The sequence below is a fragment of the Leuciscus leuciscus genome (genome assembly GCF_965113295.1).
Source record: "Leuciscus leuciscus genome assembly, chromosome: 10".
In the NCBI taxonomy this organism is placed as follows: domain Eukaryota; kingdom Metazoa; phylum Chordata; class Actinopteri; order Cypriniformes; family Leuciscidae; genus Leuciscus; species Leuciscus leuciscus.
The window spans coordinates 37,137,094-37,160,833 of record NC_138734.1 but is presented as its reverse complement, the minus strand read 5'-3'; the positions used below and the strand labels follow the sequence as shown (position 1 = coordinate 37,160,833).

The following is a 23,740-nucleotide window of genomic DNA, read 5'->3' as shown; positions in this document are numbered from 1 at the left end:
CCACTCTCTCCGACCATCACTTCCAGGAAGGAGACCGTTTTTCCCATGGGCTGGCTTTCTCCAAGTAGCCCATTCTGCTTGAACCTCACCTCAACAATACAACCGAAGTGAATGAGGGTCTCCACAACAACATCTTTAATTATGTTCCTCCCGTTAAACTATCTGTCTGGAGGATTGTGAGGTAATACCCTTCCCAGACATTAACAGTGTTATTACGCTCTCTTACAAATAGCTTCACTGTCTAGAAAGGTTAATTATGAATCACTGCGATTTCCCACTTTCGGAAATGTGCTTCCAACAATAAAAAGCGCAGTTGTAATCAGAACGCGGCAGCTGTTTGAAGCTATCTGTGGGGAATGAGAAACGTTTGATATAAACTCAATTGCCTGATACACTGCATCATTCGTTTATTTCTAGTCTACTGCATTTCACTGCATGTGTGTGAGTGTGTGTATGCATAGCCCAGTGTATCCAAGCTTTGCTCTCTGCCCTTGAAAATGAACGAGTCAGTGTGAGAAACAGAGTCTCTGGGTCCCAGGTGTCTGGATAAGGCAATAAGCGGAGGTCTCGAGGAAATGTTGAGATAAGACCACCACATCCAGAGCTGACAGGCCATCAGTAACTGCCATCTAATGTAATATCATTACCAGTCTCTCTGCCATCCGACTCCTGTCTTATTTCATCTGATTAGTCTTCATGCCACTCTTTACTGTCAAATATAGATTTTCAATGATACATTGAGGTGTACTAGGGTGAAAAAGTCATGATATGAAAAGGGTGGCCTTTTTTTAAGAACATTTTTCATTAAGATTATAAATACTCTATCACACAAAGAATGTCTTTCAGTTTGAATAAATCAAGCTAAATTCATATGTTGAGATATTTGTGATGGAGATTAAGATGTTTTGCAAGAAGTCTCTTTCTCTGCTCACCAAGTCTGCAGTTCTCTGATCAAAAACACAGTAAAAACAGCAATAATTTGAAATATAATTACAATTTAAAAGAAGTTTTCAATTTTTAATATATTTTAAATTTGATTTATTTTTGTGACGGCAAAGCTGAATTTTTAGCATCATTACTCCAGTCTTCAGTGTCACATGATCCTTCAGAAATCATTCTAATTTGGTGCTCAAGAAATATTTCTTATTATTTTCAATATTGAAAACGGTTGTGCTGCTTAATATTTTTGTGGAAACTGTTATACATTTTTTTCAGGATTCTTTGATTAATAAAAAGTTCAAAAGAACAGTGTTTATTTAAAATAGAAACCATTTGTAAAATTATAAATGTCTACTGTCACTTTGGATGAATTTAATGTACACTTGCTAAATAAAATATCAATTTATTTTAAAACAAATCTTACTGGTCCTAAACTTTTGAACCGTAATGTGTATAAATATTTCTAAATAAATGTGACCCTGGACCCCAAACCAGTCTTATGGGTTTTTTTTTTTTTTTTTTTTTTTTTGAGATTTCTACATCATCTGAAAGCTGAATACATATTTCCATTGATGTTTGGTTTGTTAAGATAGGACAATATTTGGCCAAGATACAACTATTTAAAAATCTGGAATCTGAGGGTGCAGAAAAAAATAAAAAATAAAAAAATAATAATAATAATAATAATAATAATAAAATAAAAAAATCGCCTTTAAAGTTCAATTCAATTCAATTCAAATTAATTTGTATAGCGCTTTTCACAATACATATTGTTTCAAAGCAGCTTTACAGAAAGTGCATTTCAGAAATGTACATAGAAAAATACAGTTAGTTAATCATGTATTAATTTAGGGCATAACATATCGTCGGCGTCGAGTCGTCTCTTCACGGGCGTGGAGAGAATGGAAAAGTTGTCCATTTCTATTGGCGATTGTGCTGCATCCACTCACAAAAATATTTTTTTTATATATTTAAGGTGGGAAATTTACAAAATATCTTCATGGAACATGATCTTTACTTAATATCCTAATGATTTTTGGCATAAAAGAAAAATGTATAATTTTGACGTATACAATGTTTAGTTGGCTATTGCCACAAATATACCCGTGCGACTTAAAGGTATAGCGGAGGATCTTTCCAAATTTTAGATAAGACCCGCCCTCTCCACTTTTTGAAAAGTTTGATTGATTCACCAGAATGATTGACAATTAGGAGGACCAATAGTTTAGACTACCCACCAGGAAGTAAAACATCCTCCGCTATACCTTTAAGACTGGTTTTGTGATCCAGGGTCACAAATTATGTAGTTAATAAGTTTGCAATCATTAAAAATCATTCAAAAATAAATCACTTCATTAAATAATATGGACAAAAAAATTAACTTTTTTATGGCATGACTTTTGTTCAAATGTATCCTTATATTTTCTAGTTTGTATTCATTTGTATTCGTGTAACTTTGTTTTGTATTCTGAGGGAAAAGATTGCTTGACATGCTGAAAAAACTGATGGCTGAGCGAAACCACAGCAGCAAATAACTAATAATGAAAATAGCTTGAGATGAAGGGGGAGAGGTCAGAGTTCAGTTATGAGGTCTTAAACGCAGTCTCTGGTTTCTCTCAACTCTGAGTCCCGCAGTCCCTTCCATTCCATTCGCTGCCACATTCACTCAAATCTCAGATCCACAGCCTTTTTATAATCTACGTTATAGCTTTTGAGTGACACACTGAGAAAAAGTTACATTACTAGTAAGTACAGTAGTGTACTTAATACACTAGTAAGTACCAAAAATGATGTCCAGCCTAGAAATGTTAACCCTTTATTAAAATTATAAACAATTTGTCAAAGAATATTGCACAGTTGTGCTTTGAGTCAATAGTTTTATTTGCGATAAAGCTATGAAACATGCAATTGTGTGGACTTTTTTTTTTGTTCTTTTTTTGTTTTTTTTTGCCAAGCTGTAATTCCAACACATGCAAAACAAAAGAGAACCAACAAAATATAAATAACTGATGATTATGTTGTAGTCAATGTGCTCTTTCCTGTGAGATTTATTTTTCTAATAATTTTTTGCATGGTAAAATAAAACCTGTAGTCGTAGTTAACCTGTAGCTGTAGCTGTAGAAGTGTTTTGTTCTTCCTCATATTCAAAATATAATATATATATATATATATATATATATATATATATATATATATATATATATATATATATATATATATTTCCCCCATATTTTGATGGTTTAATCGAATTTTGGCTCATTAAAAACAAATCAATCCAAATCAATCACCTCAGTACTTCACTTTTGGCCACTACTATTTTTATAGTGATAGATATCAGTAAAATGATTAACCCAATAAAATGTTTAGCTCATCTTGCTTTTTTATTTTTTATTTTATGTGTGCATCTCATTTGCTATAATTAAATTGTGTAAGCCTATATAATATACATAGTGATATCGACCATCAGCTCTCTAATTATTGGTATCATATCTATTGAAAACCTATACTGGTCATTTATCTGACAGGACAAAGCTACTCACCGAACTGGGCAATTCCCCATGAACATCCTGTGATTAAGTGCTTTGAACTTCAAGGGAACAATGGTAGCTCATGGAACACCCCTATTGCAGAGTTTGGTCCTCCAACCTCCTTGTTATCAACCCTGAGCTTTAACCGGTACACCACCCAATAACTTACACAAAGTAGACACTGATGAGGCTCCAGCGAGAACAGAGCCATGCATGAGCGCATTTAAAGATCACGCCTGGATCTCATTTCTCAGAACATGAATCAGTGTGTCAGTGTCTTTAAAACAGAGATTATGAAAGTGTTTCATGCTTCAAACGCCATTAGACAGCAGCATCATGTAATACATGGACAGTCATGTCAGTCCCGCTGCAGTGCAGTGGTGCTTATAGAGTTCGGGTGGGTCAGATGAAATTATTAACTCCACTGACCCACAGATAAACATCACATTGATTTGTGTGAGAGACTGGACAACAAGGTTCTCGGCCTCCACCACAGCATATAATCTAACACACCTCATTTGACCCACAGGAGGAGAGGGCAAACGTTCACGGAGACGGACAGATTTTTTTGAGACACCGTGATGTCTGGGTCTCAAGGGTTGCAGTATTGTCGGTGAGTTAGGGCAGTGCCAGGGGGCACATCCATTACCCCAGCTGAAGTACAGTGCAGTGTGGGGTCGCTGACCCCTGTTTACGCTGGTGAAATACAACACCCATTTATCAAGGGGTCTGGAATGTGACTGAGAAATTAGAGGGGACAGTGGGTGACGGGGCAAAGCCAAATATCGCCCAAATACTAGGCATTTTACAACAGAGCAAGCAATTTTGCATGAGAGAAAGAGAACTGTTGGATAACAGGGTGCGCTGTTGTTCTCTCATGACGACATCGTGCAGAGGGGTCAGAGGTCACAACGCGCTCTTGTGTGTTTGAGCTGGCTCAGTGTCGGCGTATTAGGCACATGCATTCTAAAGCAGCATTTACCCCAACAGACCCATCAGTAAAAAGTTGTAATTTCTGTTTTATGTTCACAAAATAAAAAGCTTTCCAAGTACTCCCAGGGTACACAAACCTCTGGTTGTAAATCACTCCAAAATGTGTGTGGGTATGTCGAAGTGTAGATATAATGGCCTTTAATGAGCAGATCAGTGTCTGTGTTGCGCTGCAAAGCTCTGTGTGCCATTGACGCCTCTTATAGAGATCATTTCAGAGACCCATCACTTCCTGATTTGGCTCCTATTCTAATACTGCCTGTAGCGCTGGAAATAAAGGCCTGACCAGTGGCTAATAACTCATTACAGACCCACTGAGCTGGTGGTTAGATAAATGGAGAGGGGAAACAAACATGTCATTCAGCTTTGTGCCAAAGCATGCATACACATAAACACACACTCTGCTCTCTAATTTAGTACAGTTATGCCTCCGTTTGACCTTGAGAGCGCCTGGGCTTCAGTCTAAAAATAGAAGAGGCCAAATAAACATATTTCATACAGCTTTCACGCCCTGTTTAGACATGAGATCAGGCTGTGAAGAGCAGCGATCATGCAGGCACGATTGCTGATTGTGTTGTTCATGAGTTATGTGCGACGTGCCAATACTGTGCATTCACCGGTCAGCAGGAGGCGCCACTGCTGCCTTGAGTTTCACTCCTTACCAGCGGCTCTGCAGGAAGTAGGTGATGCTCTAGATGAGTTCCAGATCCTGCAGATGAGGGCTTCAGCGTTCTAGATCCTATCTATCAAAGAGCAGTGAAACAGACATAAATGATCGCACTGATCTGGAGGAACAAGGACACTATAATGGGCTAGTGAACTTACTTTGACATGGAGATTTGCTTTGCTTTGCATTTGCAGATACACACACACACACAGACACGCAAATTAATAATTCTTCTTATTCATGCATCTCATTCCAAACCTTGTTTAAAGCAACAACAAAAAAAGATCAGAAAATCTGGAAATAAAAACTTGCGAACTTAATGTCTTATGAGGGTATGAACTACAGCCCTATGAAGCATGTGAATTAGCCTATAGTAGCATACAAATATTAAATTATTGATTTGTAGTCATTTATAATATTCAAGTGCAAAAATACACAAAATTACTGAATAAAAAACATTATATATATATATATATACTACAGTTCAAAAGTTTGGATAAGACAGTAATATTGTGAAATATTACTACTATTTAAAATAGTTGTTTTCTGTTTTAATATATTTAAAAATATATATTTATTCCTATGATGGCAAAGCTAATATTAGCCATTACTCCAGTCTTCAGTGTCACATGCTCCTTCAGAAATCATTATAATATGCAGATTTGGAAACATCCCTTTTATTATCAATGTTGTGCTGCTTAATATTTGTTTGGCAACTTTGATAATGCACGTTTTCCAGAATTATTCGATGAATAAAGAGTTCAAAAGAACAGCATTAATTTACAAAAGAAATCTTTCAAAACTTTATAAATATATTTTGATCAATTTAATGCAAATTCTTACTGACCCCAAACTTTTGAATGGCAGCATACACATATATAAGTTTAAGAGAGTATAGGGAGATCGACTAATATTCACACTATTCTCAGATCATGTTCTCTGATGAACTAAATCATAAGATACCCATGCAAAAAATGCCGCTGTAACCACAAATCTTTACAATATATGTAGTTGTTACTGAATTTTGATCAGTGTTAAAGGTTTTCATAAACAGTATATTTACAGTATGTATAATCAAGTCACATAATTAGTATGTTTTATGATTGATTATTTCTGTCACTTGTGGGTACTCATGCCCATCCTTAATACACACACAAATGCAAATGCATGCATACATATAGTATACACTACTAGCTGCCGACAGTGCAAAAGCACATCAAGACTTCATGGAGAATGAAGATCTGTTTAAGCAGTGAAGAATGCCCTGCTGATGGGCTTCTAATTCCCGTTTCATTTAGAGAGGGAGTTTTCTTTCAGCCAGGGCCTCGATTAGAGGGGTAACGGCCCGTAAACAGAGAGAGAATGAAAACCAGAGAGAGAAAGGAATGGGAAATTAAGAGAAATCAGCTGGAAAGAACACCGTTCAGAAAGAGGAGAAGGCTCAGAAGATGTCACTGGTGGTTAATTGTCAAGTATCTATATTCATCAATATAAAAACAGCACCGTCATGCACCACTCTCTGAGAGACTTCACTGCAAACAAAAGCAAACAGATCCACAGCAGCCAGGTGCAACCAGCAGCTGTTAGATCCATCTCTCTCACTATCCCAAACTCCATGCTGCACCTACCTCGGCTGAAGCCCCCTGCAGACAGTCAAACATTTTACAGAACACCTGGAACGGGAGGGGAGGAGATGAGATGTCCGCTCAGACAAACAACACATCAACCTTAATATGACAGCTAGCAACACAGAACAACAGACTTCATCACAGGCTCGAGATAACCATGTAGTTTGGAGGTGTATCTCACACATACAAAATATTAAGGTATGAGAGGCTATGCTATAATGCGCTCACATTTTATTTACAATGTAGTACGGCCTCAAGTGCCATAGTACTTTTATACAGTTAATAAATAATACAAATCATGCCTAGTGGAAAAACCTGATCATTTCGAATCTCGTGTAAATGTGTCATCCTTTTTTTTTTTTTTTTTTTTTTTTTTTTTTTTTTTCATAACTTGATCTTCCAGTAAAATGACTGACTTCTCTCTGGTGACATTTGTCGGACTCAATCATTTAGTCCGCCCCTCCACATTCGACCTCAAGCTTGCATTCAGATCTGCCTCCATTTTTGAGAGCAGCATCTACATCTCAAAACCCAATCAACAACCGATGGATAGAATTAAGTCCCCGCTCTATATTTTTCCTTTCCCAATAATCTGTTATACTCGGATGTTCATGGTTGTACATCTATTTTTTGCAACTCCCACTTCATTGGGACTATTGACATTTACATTTCTAAACAAACCTTTCTTTTTATTTGCATTTTTATCCTTTCTATCAACTGTCAAAATCTTTGCACAGGATTGTGGGTTATCACAGACAGCGAAGAATACATCAATGCTGCATTGACTGCAGGAACTGAAGTTACACAAACATCAGATTCGGACATGCCAGCTATTGGAAACTATATTGTGTACTCTAGTGCAACTGAGACACTGCATCCAGGACTTAAAGTTTACAGAATTGTGGTTATGCATGGCTAGTTCTACTAAACCTTATGCATAACTCTAACACTACTAAACTAGGAGAACGTATATGTGTGGCATGTGATGCTGTAAATCTAACTCAATCTGCTGTGGAGTAATAATAAGGATGCTCTCGTAAAACGGCATTCATATGCAAATATATTCGGCGCGTGTCCACGTACGCGTGCAAAGCGTGCGCTCAGAGGCTTCCCTGCCACCGTGGCTCATTCCTGACCTGTTGAATCCTGTTCTGGCCCACTGGAGACACGCTTTGCTCAATCTAATAATTACTATGTGTTTCTATGACAAAACACTCCACATTCCACTTCTTTTTTTCTCTGCTGATGTTATCGTACTTGGGAAATACAAGTTTGCATGAAACATACACCCTATAGCAATAGGGTAGTAGTCATAGATGTACTGTAAGTGCTGCTCAGGGTGGTTCCTGTGCTTTCCATGTTTTCATGCCTGCACTGAGTACTCGTCTCTGATTGGTGTCGCCGTGGAAACAGGGCAATGGTCCAATGTAGCTCCTGTCCGCACAGGTAAAACACGCGATGTGGCTTTGATGAATCAACCTGTTGTTGACACAGCTGCACATTCTTTCTCTCGCTCTTTCCTCGATAACTCCAAACAATGTAATCACACAGATCGTGTTCATTTTAAAAGTTTGCCAAATGACAACATTAGGAGTACAAGCACACTGAAATTTCGGCTGCCAAAAATTGTCTAGATACGTCGTCATTTTTTTGTTTTGTCAGTGAAATAGAGAAAAGAGGCTAAAACATTGACAACTGAAGATATCAATGCTTTTAATGCCAAAACCAAGGCCCTGGTACACCTGGTATTTTTGGTCGATCGGATCACAAGTAGATGAGGGAGACACATTCCCGTTTACACCTGGTGTTTTAATCCATCTCTTTTATCCACTTTCAACCACTTCTGTCCTGCTTTCTTTGAGGGGAGGTTCTATGGGTGTGTAAATGTATGTTTGTTTGTTTTTTTCAGATCTTTCGATCTAATGGACTAAATAAGCTCACGCAATTTACATATGCACGTGACCGGAGACGACGGAAAGAGTTCCGGAGTGATTTCACTGTTTTATATGATTTGGCTGAAACCACATACATGAATAATAATAAAATGATGTGTGGAAAAGAAACTGACTGCAGTCTTAGTGAGTTTGATTCATACATTGATAGTTTGTGTGTTGTTAATTATCTGATGCAGTGACCAGTTTAGCACTGCGGCAGTTCCTACAGTTTCCCCTGCATGTTGATTATTAGGGACAAGAAAATTGATTAATTGTTCAATTCGAATTATGTTTTAGTAATTTTTGACAGTATGAGTTAGTTTAATTTGTTGATAGATCGATCTTTAATCTAGTTAAAGATTTAATGCACTGAGCACTGCTGTGGTTATTATAACAACACTCTCCAACAGCATAATGTTACTTTTAATTCTTTTAATATATCACTTGTGATTGTATTTTCTATAGATATGGCCAGACGTGCAGTCTACCAATAACATTAGAGAGACAGTACTGGGAACACCCACAAGCAACATCACAGTACAGAGACTAGCGACATACAGCGACAAAGTCCACGAAAGTGGACAAGCTCAAAACGGTTTAGACCCCGTTTACACCTACATATAGTGTAATCCACTTGTGATCCGATGGACCCAAATGCATCTTAATACCAGGTGTAAACAGGGCCTAACTTAAAAATATGATGTAAAATAATATAACAAATATATTGAAATATATAAAATACATATATTGAATAATGTAAATAAAATCATAAAACATGTATATAATAATAAAAAAAAAATAAAAAAAAATAATACAATTAAATATAGTTATTCCAAACGACGGCTATTTCAGTGAAAGTTTCAGTGATATTACTGTAAAGTATGATGTGGCGAGCAGGATGAGAATGGCCGGTGGCCAGATTGATGATGAGCGACACCTGCGCGACGCACCGGTCTCGTATCTCTCACGGAGGAGCAGAAGCATAAAAGGAGGAGTGACGACCGTGAAGGACGAGAGAGGACCAGGCCTGGACTTTTACGTTATGTTTTGTTTATATGTGGTGGCAGTCGTCCACGGAAACGTTTCATTTTGTTGTTGGTTTATTTTATGATTATAAAAGAGTTGAATGTTTGCCGGTTCCAGGCTCCTTCTTCCCATAACAACTAACCTTGTTACATATGATAAAAATATGTTTTAAAACTTATAAAATTTATTTATAAAAAAGACAAAATTTTTACAGGTATACAAGACTAACACAAACAGCTGCCATTTTGAGCTTTATCCTGAGGGTTAAGAGCATAAAAGTCCAGATGATGGCCACTATATGAAAGGACTGGTGCACTTACTGCATCCACAACATTTTACAGCTCCTTCCCCCTTCACTGCCAGAGGCCTACAAACTCAAGAGTCCAACATGTCCAACATCAAACACACACATCTATCACACGAACACCACGCTGAGCCTGTACAGCTGATGATGTCATCAGCCTTAGGCCACGCTTACGCATCATCAGCGCATGTCAGGCTCCATCCAACAACGAGAGAGCGCACGTCACCAGAGACCATGGGAGGGAAATGACAAAACAGGACAGAGGAAAGGATCAAAAGGTTGGGACACGATAGACAGATTATGGCTTAAGGACAAATTAGAGTGATGTTTTACAATCTGTCGTACGATATGTATAATCTAAATAGCTGCAGAATTACTGTGTCCCATTTCTGATGAATGCAAGTAGATCACATAGGACTGTCTTTGACTGAGGAAGGCTGAAATACACCGATATTAAAAGCAACATATACGAAATTCCAGTCAACTAGTCATTTACTTGGACAAGTGTAACAGAATACCACTTGAATGTTAGACTTGTTACATAGAAATCCGGGCTGGAAATTTACAATCAAATTATTTAATAGCAAATTATAGTATTTTTTCTTTCTAGTTTTAGAAAGGCATATTGCAATTTCATTCACCCATGATGTACAAATACAATTTAGGATGACTACTATGTATAGGGCATTTGAATGATGGAGTTTGGTATGGAGGAAAATATTCAGAATTTATTATTATACATTTTTATGTTTTATTATAAATAACATACAAAATAAAATTAAATAAAACGTTAGGAAATATGTCTGTATATACACACTACTGTTCTAAAGTTTGGGGTCAGTAAGATTTTTTTTTTTTTTTAAAGAAATTATTCTTTTTATTCAGCAAAGATGCATTAAATTGATCAAAAGTGACTTAATATAAATTGTAATAATATTTGACATAATAAAGATATGTTTTTCAAAAACAAAAAAAAATCTTACCGACCCCAATGATAATGTATGTTACATATGAAACTATATTCAATTGTAGCAAACACACAATTGTTGTGCCCATACACACCTAAAAAGACATCAAGTATGTCATGTAAATCTAGTCTATATCCCTTATCAGCTTGACTAGTCGTTCGGATAATCCAATGGCTAGATGATTTTGAAAACGTTTGTACATCCCTAAATTTTACACCTACAAAATGTACTAATTTCCATTCCGTTTCTTTATACATCATCTGTCGATTCTGACCATGGAATGCTTCAACTTTGGAATTTTATGAAACATAGCAATACTATAACTAACTACTCAATCTATTCAATCTATTCACCATTCAATCTGCAAAATTCCTGCACACACAACCCACACTGACACTGACACTGGCCTAAGGGTCAGACTGTGTTTCCGTGGTTACCAGCCCCAAAGGACAGCACAGGAGGAGAGGAGAGTAGCAGTGAAGGGAGTGGAGACTCCAGTTCTTCTGATAAGAGACTCGGAGCAGCGAGTTCCACATTCTCCTACCACCATCCATCAGCTCAGGTCACACAACACTGATCCTGCATGTGTCCTCACCTCTGACCCCGCTCATCACTCACGCTAACACAACGTTTATCTGTGCCACACACGGCTCTCCTGAAACACATTCACCCTGATGCTTCATACCAAAGCTTTTCATTTTCAGAGGATAATGCTTTAAACTACTTTATCAGGCTGCTGAACTGATGGAAGGAGCCCAGAGAGGAGCACTGTACTTTGTGGGGAATAAGTGGCTGATCATGCTGCCAAAAACAGGTAGGTACACATGTCTACTCAACAGCAGGCTATACATTTCAGACCACTTCAATTAACATCCACAGGGAGAAGGGAGGGGGGGGATTGAGAAGACGGATGAAGAGGATGAGGGATAGCAGACATAGATAAAGACCACTAATGATTCATAAGAGGGTGAACTGAGAGATAGGGTTACATGTTTTTACAATTTAAATAACTGTTTTCTATTATTCCTGGGATAGCAAAGCTGCATTTTCAGTCTTCAGTATCTCATGATCCTTCAGAAATCATTCTAATATGCAGATTTGATGCTCAAGTAACATTTCTTATTATTATCAATGCTGACAGTTGTGCTCTTAATATTCTTATGGAGGAAACCAAGATAATTTTTGGGGATTCTTTGATCAAGAAAGTTCAATGAAACATATATTTGATATTGAACTCTTTTGTAACATTATAAATGTCTTTACTGTCACTTTTGACCAATTTAATGTATCCCTGATGAATAAATTCTTTTCAACAACAAAAAACTGACACCAGCTTTTAAACGGTAGTGTAGTATAGAACAAAACATTAGTATATGATTTGATGATTTGATATGAAATGAACCAATATTTTAAAAAATATAATTATTTCAGTCCAAAACACTAATTCATTGATTTGTTTAACTTAAAAATATTCACAGAAGACCCAGCATTTCATTTAAATGTTTTAGGGGGGAAAAAATTATAATAATTTACATAAGCTTTAAATACGTTTTAGTTAAACATTTTCTTTGTTTTCATTTGGAGATAAAACTATGTGGAAAAACTATTTCGATTAAAGGTACAATATGTAAGAATTTTGTATCAAAATATCCAAAAACCACTTGCAAAATATATTTCTTTGTGTACTTACATTATCCTAAATGTTTCCAAGAATTTGTAAATTCAGAGAAATTCACAATTTTAAAAAGTGCCCGTCCCTGTTCACTTGTCATCTATCAATTATACATCATATCCGCGTTATCCCTGGTTTCCGCTAGTACTGCCATAGTAACCATGGTGACAGATGTGGACAACTGCATAGTGTGTAACGTCTAGTGACACGCTGTTGTTGTTTCGTTCAAACATTATGGATCATGGCAAGCAGACTTTGGGACAAAAGGAGAACTAAAACAAGGATCAATATCGGCGTGGCGTTTTCGAGATGTGTTTCACTAATGTTAGACCAAGTGAAACAGCGCTGCGTTACCTCACAAGTTTAATTTGTCAAATAAACTGACCTGTGTGAGTATTAATTCAGCACTTGCGTGTAGTTCGGTAGAATGTAGTTCCTTATTCCTTTATATCCGCTGGACTCACGTGTGGTGCTGATATCTGTCTCTTATTAGCAATCGCGACCAGCTTCATATCTCAGGCCATCCTTAAAAATATTTTGGTTTGCAGTAACAGCAAAAAAAAAGAAAAAAAGGGTCGGTAGGTAGGTCTGAATTTAAACTAATTTGCATATCGTGACGTCACTGACTGGGTCAGAATCATGAAAGAAGCCACTAGATATCAACTAAAGTGGATTTTCAGAGGGAAACAAATAAATTAAATTGACTTTAGAATTCACAAAATGACAGTTAATTGCATTAACATGCAATGTAATACCTATATGAAAAAAAACATGTTAATGTGTTACATTAACAATGCATCTCTATTTAGTTTTTCACCGATGTCTAGGGGCTGTTTACACCAGGCCACTTCATGCGTTTTATCAAAACGATTCCATTTACACCTGGTTAACTTACATGTATTTTTTTGCGGATATAAATCCGATCTTCAATTCCCGCTATATGCAGATTTATTGGAGTGCACGTCACCGAAAGCAACAGTTATGAAACAGCCCTGGTAAGATCATTTCGTTTCTTTACATTTAATAAAGATGATTGTGTGTTAAGCGTCAGCGACTTACTTTCACTTTGATTTGCGAAAGTTTGCACGTTGGCTTGATGAATAGCTCAGCTTCTCATCTGCGGTGATGCATGTTGCAGTAGCGTCATCATATCTGACTATAACATTACATATAGCCTATAACACGCTCTCACATGTTTATTTTTTAATAAACCATATTCAACAACATATAAAAATGAAATAATCTTTAGAGTAATTTGATAAAGCCGCAGCCATCATTACCAAGCGCGAACCATTGACAGTGAATGAAACGAAGCGAACTTCGCTACCTGAAGGCTGTAGTGTGATGCGTTAACCAATGGTGTAAACATAATCATAGATGACGCGCCACGGGTTTTTATTTAAAAGAAAGAACGTAGCTTATGTTTGTATGTAGGTCTAGGCAATTTATATTCACAATACTTAATAACTAATATTATTTTATTGCATTTGTATTAGTTGTTTGAAGAGTTAAAAAAAAATCGGTCGGTCTTAACGCAAGTTTACAACCGGCAAGTCGGTCGGACTAAAAGGGGAAAAAAATAAATAATTGGGTCGGTACTAAATTGAAAGGGTCGGTCGGGTTACGGCAAACAAGAATATTTTTAAGGATGACCTCAGTCATGTTATAAAACATGAATGTTTTCACTCATCCATAAACATTATTAGATCCATCAGCATGACAGCAAGTCCCATCATTCCGCTTATCACTGCGTCATCAACCTACGCCTTTGTTATTGTAAGAGGTTAGCGACCCCTAGCGGCGGGGAAAAAAAATGCATATTGTAGCTTTAAACAGGATCTTTAGTATTTATCATCACACATTTTAAATCTAACATTGGCAACACTCTTTGTTTGGTTCATGTGACTGATAAAAAAAAAAAAAAATCCATTTCACGGCCAATACAAAAATATTTAAATCAATAAAATTAGATTTTTTTTTATCACCCAGCCATGTGTGATAAAAAAAGCAGTGGCTTCCATACAGTTGATGGGATTACTGCTGGATTATGAAACGCTGATGTCTTATCAATAAAACAGAGGTCAGAAATATGTGTGCTCTAGTCTGATCATTGGACTCCTGTCAGCCTGTGGCTGTGGAGCATTGAGTTCTTCTGAGTGGATCTGGGGAATAGAGAATAGCGCCATGAGCCAATGTGTCTGTGTGGTGTCAGATGTGTTGCCTTCACACAAATACACACTCTCACACACACACACACACACACACACACACACACACAGATTGAGAGAGATAGACAGAGAGAGAGAAAGAGAGGGAGAGACTATCTCCTCTCCAGAACATGGAGACTGACAGCTCAGACACTGTCCAGCTATTTGTTCCACTAACTCACAGTCAAGCTCTCCCAGCGGGCAAAAGCAGCTCAAATAACAACACATTCGACTATAAGGATCCAAACAAACTCACAAAAACACATGTAGATAAAGGAAATGACAAATGTAAAAATACACAGACATACATACCAATAGTACTCTCACATACACGTTTCTTCAATTATGGTTACACTGATGGGTTGATTACAATTAAATTATTATTATTATTTACCTTCAATTGTTTTTGCTACTTTTCAAATGCCATTAATATATAATTCAGAGAACATATTTTATGTAAAATGAGACTTGTAATGTCTGACAAAAAATAAAATAAAATTCAGGATGCACATAAATGTTTTATTTATTTTTTGGCCAAAAATATTATTTAATTGTGTGTATTGAGAATGAATAAAGTGCAGGCAGTGAAATAAGCCTTAGCAAGACAAAATAATCTGTAATTGTATTCTAAAATCATAGGTCATTTCCAGCACAGTGCACCCAGACACAAACAGACATCCACACATGTTTGTCCATGATGCGTGCACACACACACACCCCACACACACACACGCACATCAGCTGGAATAAGCATCACTGTGCATGCTGGGAGCATTGAAAAAACGAGGAGAGAAGGAACAGTGTTTCCTCTGAGAGAAGACAAGCTTTTTATACCCTCTCGGAAGTGGAGTAGGCTAATTAGAAAAGCAGGCCTACTTAAATCATATTAATAACAGCCATACTACCAGTACCTCACTCAGAGAACAAGCAAGAATGTGTGAGATCCACATCCTAACCCTTCAGATACCCCAACACAGTATAATATACAGAGTCTCCAACTACAGCTTTAATCGAGGACGATCAGGAGATATTTGAGATAAAACAGTGTTTGCTAAGAAAAGCATCGCCATTATTCATGCTCATGCTACCCTCAGAATTAAACTTCAGGGCATAACTAATCCCACACCATTTTTGCTAGAGACATGGAGAGGTGTGCAATTATTTTTTTGAAGCAATCAGATTTATGGTGCTTGTTTAGTGCACATTAAAGTTATAATTCACCCAAAAATTACAATTTTGTCATAATTTACTCACTCTCAAGTTGTTCCATACCTGTATGAATTTCTTTCTTCTGCTGAACACAGAATGTTGGTAACCTAACCAGACAGTTGATGGACCCCATTGACTTCCAAAGTATTCTTATTTTTACATTTTTTTCTGGAAGTCAGTGGGGCCCCATGATCATCAACTGTTTGGTTACTCATATTCTTCAAAATAATATTATTTTTTGTTCAGCACACATGCACACACATATGCAGACAAATGCTTTGGCAAAACAATGTACAATTTGTCACGCCAGTGAAGCTCATTTGAATGAAACTGAACTGAGAGAGAGAGAGAGAGAGAGAGAGAGAGAGAGAGAGAGAGAGAGAGAGAGAGAGAGAGAGAGAGAGAGAGAGAGCATGTGAGAGCGAGGGAAGGGGGAGCGGGTTATTCCTGAGGGTGTGTGACCAACGGCAATTTGAAGGTCACCTCCAGTCAGCTTAAACAGAGACCAACTCTCCATCCATCACTTCAAATGGCTGTGGACACTTCACCGATGGACGAGAAAGAGAGGGATGCACTCAAACAGAGGGATTCAAATCATTCCCATGATCCCAAACACAAACTTCGACAAGCAGTTCATTTTCTTTGTACCTAGTATTATACCACCAACTGCTTGTATCCTTGTTTCAATCAGCTGTTGGTCGCAAAGCAAATAGTCGGACAAGGCTCTGCATGCTCGCAGCGGCTTATTGCGTGCAAATCCTTTTCTCATCCCGCCAAACACTATCCCGATGTAATACCTGTAATATGTCAAATCCGTGGTTGCACAACTTCCGAGTCAGCAACTATGGAAACACAAACTGAGACTCGAGGGAAACGATTTCATTAGGATTCCACTCACCGATGAAAGTACCCCATCCAGACTCCTATCGGCCAATCATGTCACGCTCCGAGGCTGAACTCTAAACTCCCCGAGAGCGAATAAAAGCATCAGTTACACACAATGACATATCGCCTAATCTAGACTTAGTAGGACAGAATTTTTTCGTGTATTTTCATTTGTCCACACTTCTCTGCTTCTATCTGACATAATTAGACTTACAGATGGAGGTTAACACACAACATACACAAACACCTATGCTGGTTGCCACTGAAAATCTTACATTCATTGATTTTGTTCATCCATTTTTATGTCTTGCAAACCTAAAGTCCCCCTGTAGTCAATAATTGTATCCGTTCAAACTCATCTTTAATCACCAAAATGGCATATTTAAAAGTTTTTTCCTGTGATTTTTTTTTTTTATTCATGCCTTAAAATAGCTTGAATGTAACTCTACACCCTTGCTTTATTTAGTATACAGAACCATGAATATGCAAATGAGCCTCTCCACTCACTCATACAGGGTCATCTATTAGTCGATATCAGAATGGTAATGCATTTTATGTATCAATCTCTACACCATCGGACACAAAACGGTAATTAATATGATTATCCTTTTGCTTGACTACGTTATCAAACAGCAAATAATGTGTTGATAATAATACACAAAAGATGTTCCTGTTCGCCTTTTAAAAATCAGCATCCATACAAACGTACAACTTAGAACGTCAGTGAAGATATGCATAAAGTTCATCATAACATCATCATGTAGGCCTACATCATATACATAATTCACCCGCTATATTGCTAAATGTACCCGATTTTTCATATCAGCAGAAAAATATACCGGGATAACCTGGCTTCTCTCGAGACTCCCCTGCTTCAGAGCATAGTAATGATGATATGCTAAAGCCCGCCCGCACGTTGACGTGATTGGCTACAAGTTAGTTTGTAACGTCAGAAACTCTGGCAATTTAACACCACGTTTTTGAGACTGTCTTTTTTTCACTGCAGCTTTAAGGAGAAAATACTAAGCAATGGTGTTGCCTTATGAATTTGCACATGGTTTGTCTTAAAGCATATTAAAAACATATAACCAACATTAAAAAACCTGATTGTTGTTGCAAATTATTTTGATTAGTCAAAAATCTGATGTGTCACCAGGATAATGTCATCTAGTTGGCTTGCAAAGATTAAGTTATGTTGAATTTGCAGAAATGGCTTTGATATTCTTCAGCAAGAATGTGTTGAAAACTAAAATCCAATCAGTGACGTTTTTAATCATATGTCCATTAATTTTTGGACTTTTGGAAAATAACTCAAACAGGTTTGGAGCGACATGAGGGTAATTAAATAATGACAGAACTCTTTAAGACTTAAGTTGATTAGTTGTTTAGGCAATTCGACAAATAGAATATGTTTTGGACATAGAATAAGTTTTGCACATCCCTAAAATGTGCACAAGCTTATTTACACAAGGTGGAAATGAAATATGTCTGTAAGTACATCATAATTTCCTGTTCTGTGCTCCCTTGACAAGCTTCATGTTCCTGTTTAATTCCACATATACATAAACACGGTCCCATTCATACTGTCCGACCCCTTATACTGACACAGTCAAAACTAGAGAAGAACACAAACTAGAGCCTGGACAACACACAGGATGATTTACAAGACAAGAACCAAGCGTAAACTCAGGAATTCACCGCCTACGGCAACATTTTCTTTGATAGTCTGCTTGTCCTGACCTGTTGGCTCGCTGCGAGTGTCAGTCCTCACTGTTCAGCACACGCTCATTGTGTATCAAGGCATTTTTAGCCAGGGCTGTTCTAGTTTTATAGTGCTTAATGCCTAAAACAAACTCAAACACATGAGCACAAATGCTTTTACTGTATCTACGCAAACCTGATTTCATGCAGAGCATAAACGCCCTCCTTTTAAATGTCACAGCAGAGAAATATTAGAGATGCATGATCTATTGGTTCCGTACTGGTTATTGATATCAGTCTGTATTAAAAAATTGTGGTGCATGCTAATTTCATCTGTATATATAAACTGTAAACAGACCATAAATAAATGTAAACCAATGAAGCTGTGAAGGTTTTTGTTGAGAACGAATGTGCATGTGTTTTTGCTCCGGTGTGAGTGGTACACCCCACAGGAGGCCACTCATCCACTGAAAAACAATTTGATTTTGCTGGAGTGATGGACAGATGAGGACACACAAGTGGACAAGAGAAAAAAAGGAGAGGCCGGTTTGACCTCTACAGTACACATATACAGTGCAACAATTAGTTAAAATTAAAATAATAATAGTAATCTAAAACTATAATTAATAAAAAATGATTTCTGTTAAATGAAATACAGCTGAAGAAATAAAATAGACATTTTTTATTACAAATGTTACATTTTAAAATGAAATTAAAAATGTTGCCTTGGCAACTAACTTAAATAAAATAAGTTTAAGCTGAAGTACTAAAATTACTAAAACTGAAAAAAAGAAGGCTAAATAGAAATATTCTAACAAAACATAAACTAATAAAACTGACAAACGAGCAATGCAAAATAACTAAAACAAACTCAAATTAAAATAAAAACTAAAAATATATATAAAGCTCATTAAAAATACAATACATACTTAAATAGTATATACATAATACTATAATAACACTCATGTGACCCTAAAATGTATTTAGACATTAAAAAAAAAATCTGAATGTCACTGTTACAAATGATGCAAACAAATTATGCTAAATCATCTTTAAAATAAATGGTATTCTAGTGTCTAAAGACATTCATACAATTTAAGTGTGGCATACAAAAAAATGTTGAGGCCATTGTGTATGTGAGCACACACATAGAGATTTTTCCAAATTTAATCTCAAATCTATATGCAGACATGCTCCACTGACAGCAAAGTGCAGGAGAGACCCCCTCCACCCCCCTTCCCCCCCAAGTCCACTCATGGAGAAATAATTTCTGGATGGTCTGACCACCATCAGATGAAACCCAATCAAAGCTCTTTCACACATGCAGCTTTCTCCGTCTTATTGCCGTCAAGGCAGGATGGAAGAAAGAGCTGTTCAAACTATATCTGGCCACATGGAAATGTCACCATTCAAATGGTTTCTTCCATTTGATGCATCTGATGTATTAATGCAGACCATTTTTGAGTCTTGAAAGTGGGCGGAGCATGGAAAACATGTCACGGCACACAAGACAACGTCACACCAAAATGACCTACATTTGGATAATGGATTTAGATGGTTAAGTGAGGACATTGTGAGTTGTGCACGCACAAACACAAGCACACACAACTTCCCCATCTGTAGGAATCTACTCCTGAACTTTCTCCATTAGTCAGGATCTAGTGGATTGCTACTGGGGGCAACAGCACAACATCCAACATCTGAGAATGATGGGTATTCAAGACTGAAAGGAGCTGGAGAATGGAGTGAACCAACACTCAGAAAGAACAGTCTTTGATCATATCTTTGAAAATAAAAAAACAGCTCTGATTTGTGAGCGCAGAGCACTGAATCATTTCATGCTAAGTGAATATGCATACTTGCAAACCAAAAATATTGACAAGAGTCTGATTACTAAAACAGGCATCATGCATCACATAAAGCAGTTAAATATCAGATATAATGGTGTTGGGAGTACTGAGTAACAAAGGAATATTAAGGATTAAAGCATCTTCCCATGATCACCAGATACAATTATTTTTGACTATGACAAGGGATGTATAAGTATTTTATAATGTTTTAAACTTAAATTACTCTGTAAAAAAATGTGTAAATGTTGTCTAAATTGTTTTAAGGTGGTTTTAAGCTGGAACTACTTTTCTAGGCACATAAACCCAGTTCTGGTTCTGCATCTGACAGTGATGCACCAAAACTTCAGCAAACGAAAACATTCGTCCGAAATGGCAAAACAGTGGTGACGTTTAATCAGTGCTTAACAGTCATTAGGTTGATCAGTAACACATTATACTTGACAAGAAAGTACAAAGACTAAACTAGTATTTTCTTGTAAAAAGTACTCTAATAATCTTCCTAGTTTCTGTAAACAATACTTTGTGGACAGTTATGGCACATGATCTAATATGCAAAATTATCCAGGTTTACAGGCTTTACACTGACATAAGTTTAATGATTGTATAAAATTGACAAGGTTAGTAAATCATTCTAGTTGGATTCAAGGTTAGTAAGTGATTTATTTTTGATTGATTGAAGTTTATTTCGAGCAAAAAAGTATATATATATATATATATATATATACATATATATATTAACACAATATACATAGAAAAAAAATAGAACAGTTTATCTCCCATATATATATATATATATATATATATATATATATATATATATATATATATATATACACACACACATAGGCTATATATACACACATATATATACATACAGTATATACCTAAATACACATAACAATTATGATACACATATCCACACACATTATTTACACATATAATAACTGCTCGAATTTATGGCTATTCTTTTAAAACAGCACAATAATATTTATTCTATGGTACTCAAACATCATATTATAGATTTTCTATTGCATCTGCATTACTGAAAACAAGATTATTGGTTGTTTGTACAAACTTTGCGATGAGTTAAAATTATTTCTTGTGGTAATCGACAGCTTGCCACATGTTGTTGGTAACTTGTATTTAACCAGGAAAATCCCTTTAATACATTATGGTTGTATTCTTATCAAGTATTTTCAGAATTTGAATTAGGTACCACATTAGGCGGCCTCTTTTTCACTCTCTGCATTTGTTTATCTAGCTGTTCTGCAGTAAACATTGCCTACTCTTCTCCCAGTGTCCATTAGTGAGCATGTGATTAGCATTCCAGCAAAACTCCCTAACGAGCCCTCATCGGAGCACACACACACACACGCATAACTAAACACCACATACAAGCACATAAACTGCATCTCAGATATACACACAAGTTCGGCAGCCAGTTAGGACAAAGGAATGGTCCATTTCCTAACCCATTACACAGAGTTAAGTGCAGGACCACTGAGAGATGGTGAGATGATGATGATGGTCAGAAAACTCACATCATCATGTCTTGTTCTTAAGACTGCTGCAAGCAGCTCACACAGCCAATGATCCTCCTCTAGTCTGACCAGTACAGGCCAGGCCAAGAAGGCTCTGTAATCGTGCTGTGCCGAACCAAGCTCAAGTGAAAATAAAACCGGAACCTCTCCTTCTAGGAACCGTTCTTAGAACCATTCGTTTCGCCCAGCCAAAAGTTTGACTAAGGATGTGTTCACACTTGTAGTTCGGTTCATTTGGTCCGGACCAAAAAAAAAAAAAACACTGGTTCGAACACTGGAACCTAAAGGCATAGGGATATGTTCACAACCTGATTGGTCAGCTTTTATGACGTATATTTCGTGACGGAACTTACCGAACATCTAAAACAATGCTGTGTGCTGGGCTAAATGCGCTCGTTGTTTGTGCGTAGCCAGCATATTATGATGGTATTTTGATCAGCTGAGAATTCATGAAGAGTTTATCAAAAGTGTAAAGGAGTCAAAACAGCGGCAGGAATCCCTCCGTCACACTCAAACGAAGATCTCAAATTCAATCACATTGCTATCTTAAGTAGATTCACAGTAGATTCAAGTGATATGCCGAGTGTTATTTCCCCAAATCTATTCTGTATTATTATATCTCAAGGTAGGCCATCTTCCCAGTGTTTGTGTTTGTTCTGCACTGCTGTTTTCTGCTTTGTCCACAGATGAGCAATGAATGACCTCTGAGCAGTAATCCAGCGGAGGAAGATTTCCCTGTGGGCTCCGTCCTAGATAATCGAAGTTCTGCAAGACTGTGTAAGGTCTGCCTGATTCCCTCCTTGAGAACAGGAGATAAAATCCTGATAGGGAGCCATAAGATGGGAGGAAGTTCTGTGAGCCAACCACAATGCTCAGATCCAAAGTGAAGCTCAGGTCATGATTGAAGTGGATAAATGAGAAAATGTGATCAATAATGATATCATGTGATAAATGATATCATATCAAACAGCAGATCTGAGCAAGACACATACTGTATGCACACAAGGGAGGGCTGTTGTATGATCAAAATCATAAATCGCATAATTTTATATCACGGTAATTGAATTTATCACAAAATAGCTATTTCAACTGCATTGATATCTTGTCTCTGAATTTGCATATATTTACAATATAAAATAATACAACCATTTCATGTATATATACATAACAGTATGTATAAAATATGATATAAGTAAAATATTATATACAGCCGATTCCCAAGATTCTTTCTAGTTCAATCACAATGCGTTTTTTCAAAGGTGCACTTGGGATCTCGGTACAATCGAGAGACTATCAAGAGTGATGACAGTTTTGTAGCACACAGACAGCGTTTTAGAGCTCTCGCCGCATCCATCGGCAATAAATATTTACAACCCATTTATTTCATCACATACACACACATGACAGAGTGTAAAATGGCCAGCTCAGCGAGCTGGAAGAGGAAACACGGAGGAGACCAGAACAATACCTCTTCCCAGCTGGTGCCACTACCAGATCCATCAGTGTGTCAACGACAAACGGATGTAGCCTATGTGTGTGTGTGTGTGTGTGTGTGTGTCACAGCCATAGCACCTTCACTGACAAACACATCAGTCAGACGTAAAGCACATCCTAACACACACCATCAATCTGCCATCAAACAGACATTAGAACACACACCGGTCAGTCAGCAAACACAGTTCAAAGGCTGT

The 23,740-nt window shown here is 36.9% G+C and overlaps 1 protein-coding gene and 1 long non-coding RNA gene across 4 annotated transcripts in view; one reads left to right on the top strand and one right to left on the bottom strand.

Annotated features, from left to right (window-relative positions):
• The window catches only part of LOC309508127, a 746,145-nt gene that overhangs the window by 694,448 nt on the left and 27,957 nt on the right, over window positions 1-23,740 (top strand). The window lies entirely within an intron of this gene.
• The window catches only part of LOC309507993 (breast cancer anti-estrogen resistance protein 1-like), a 94,840-nt gene that overhangs the window by 56,818 nt on the left and 14,282 nt on the right, over window positions 1-23,740 (bottom strand). Inside the window, exons 1-2 of one of the 3 annotated variants that reach the window (XM_082182484.1) lie at window positions 6,753-8,428; window positions 5,120-5,200 (exon numbers count right to left, since the gene is read on the bottom strand). The exons of 1 other annotated variant lie outside the window; for it this stretch is intronic. In XM_082182484.1, coding sequence (XP_082038610.1) covers window positions 5,120-5,200; window positions 6,753-6,785 — 114 coding nt within the window. In that variant the 5' untranslated portion in view covers window positions 6,786-8,428. Of the gene's footprint in view, window positions 1-5,119; window positions 5,201-6,752; window positions 8,429-23,740 lie in introns of those variants that run through there. One more of the 3 variants, XM_082182485.1, reaches the window with a different exon arrangement.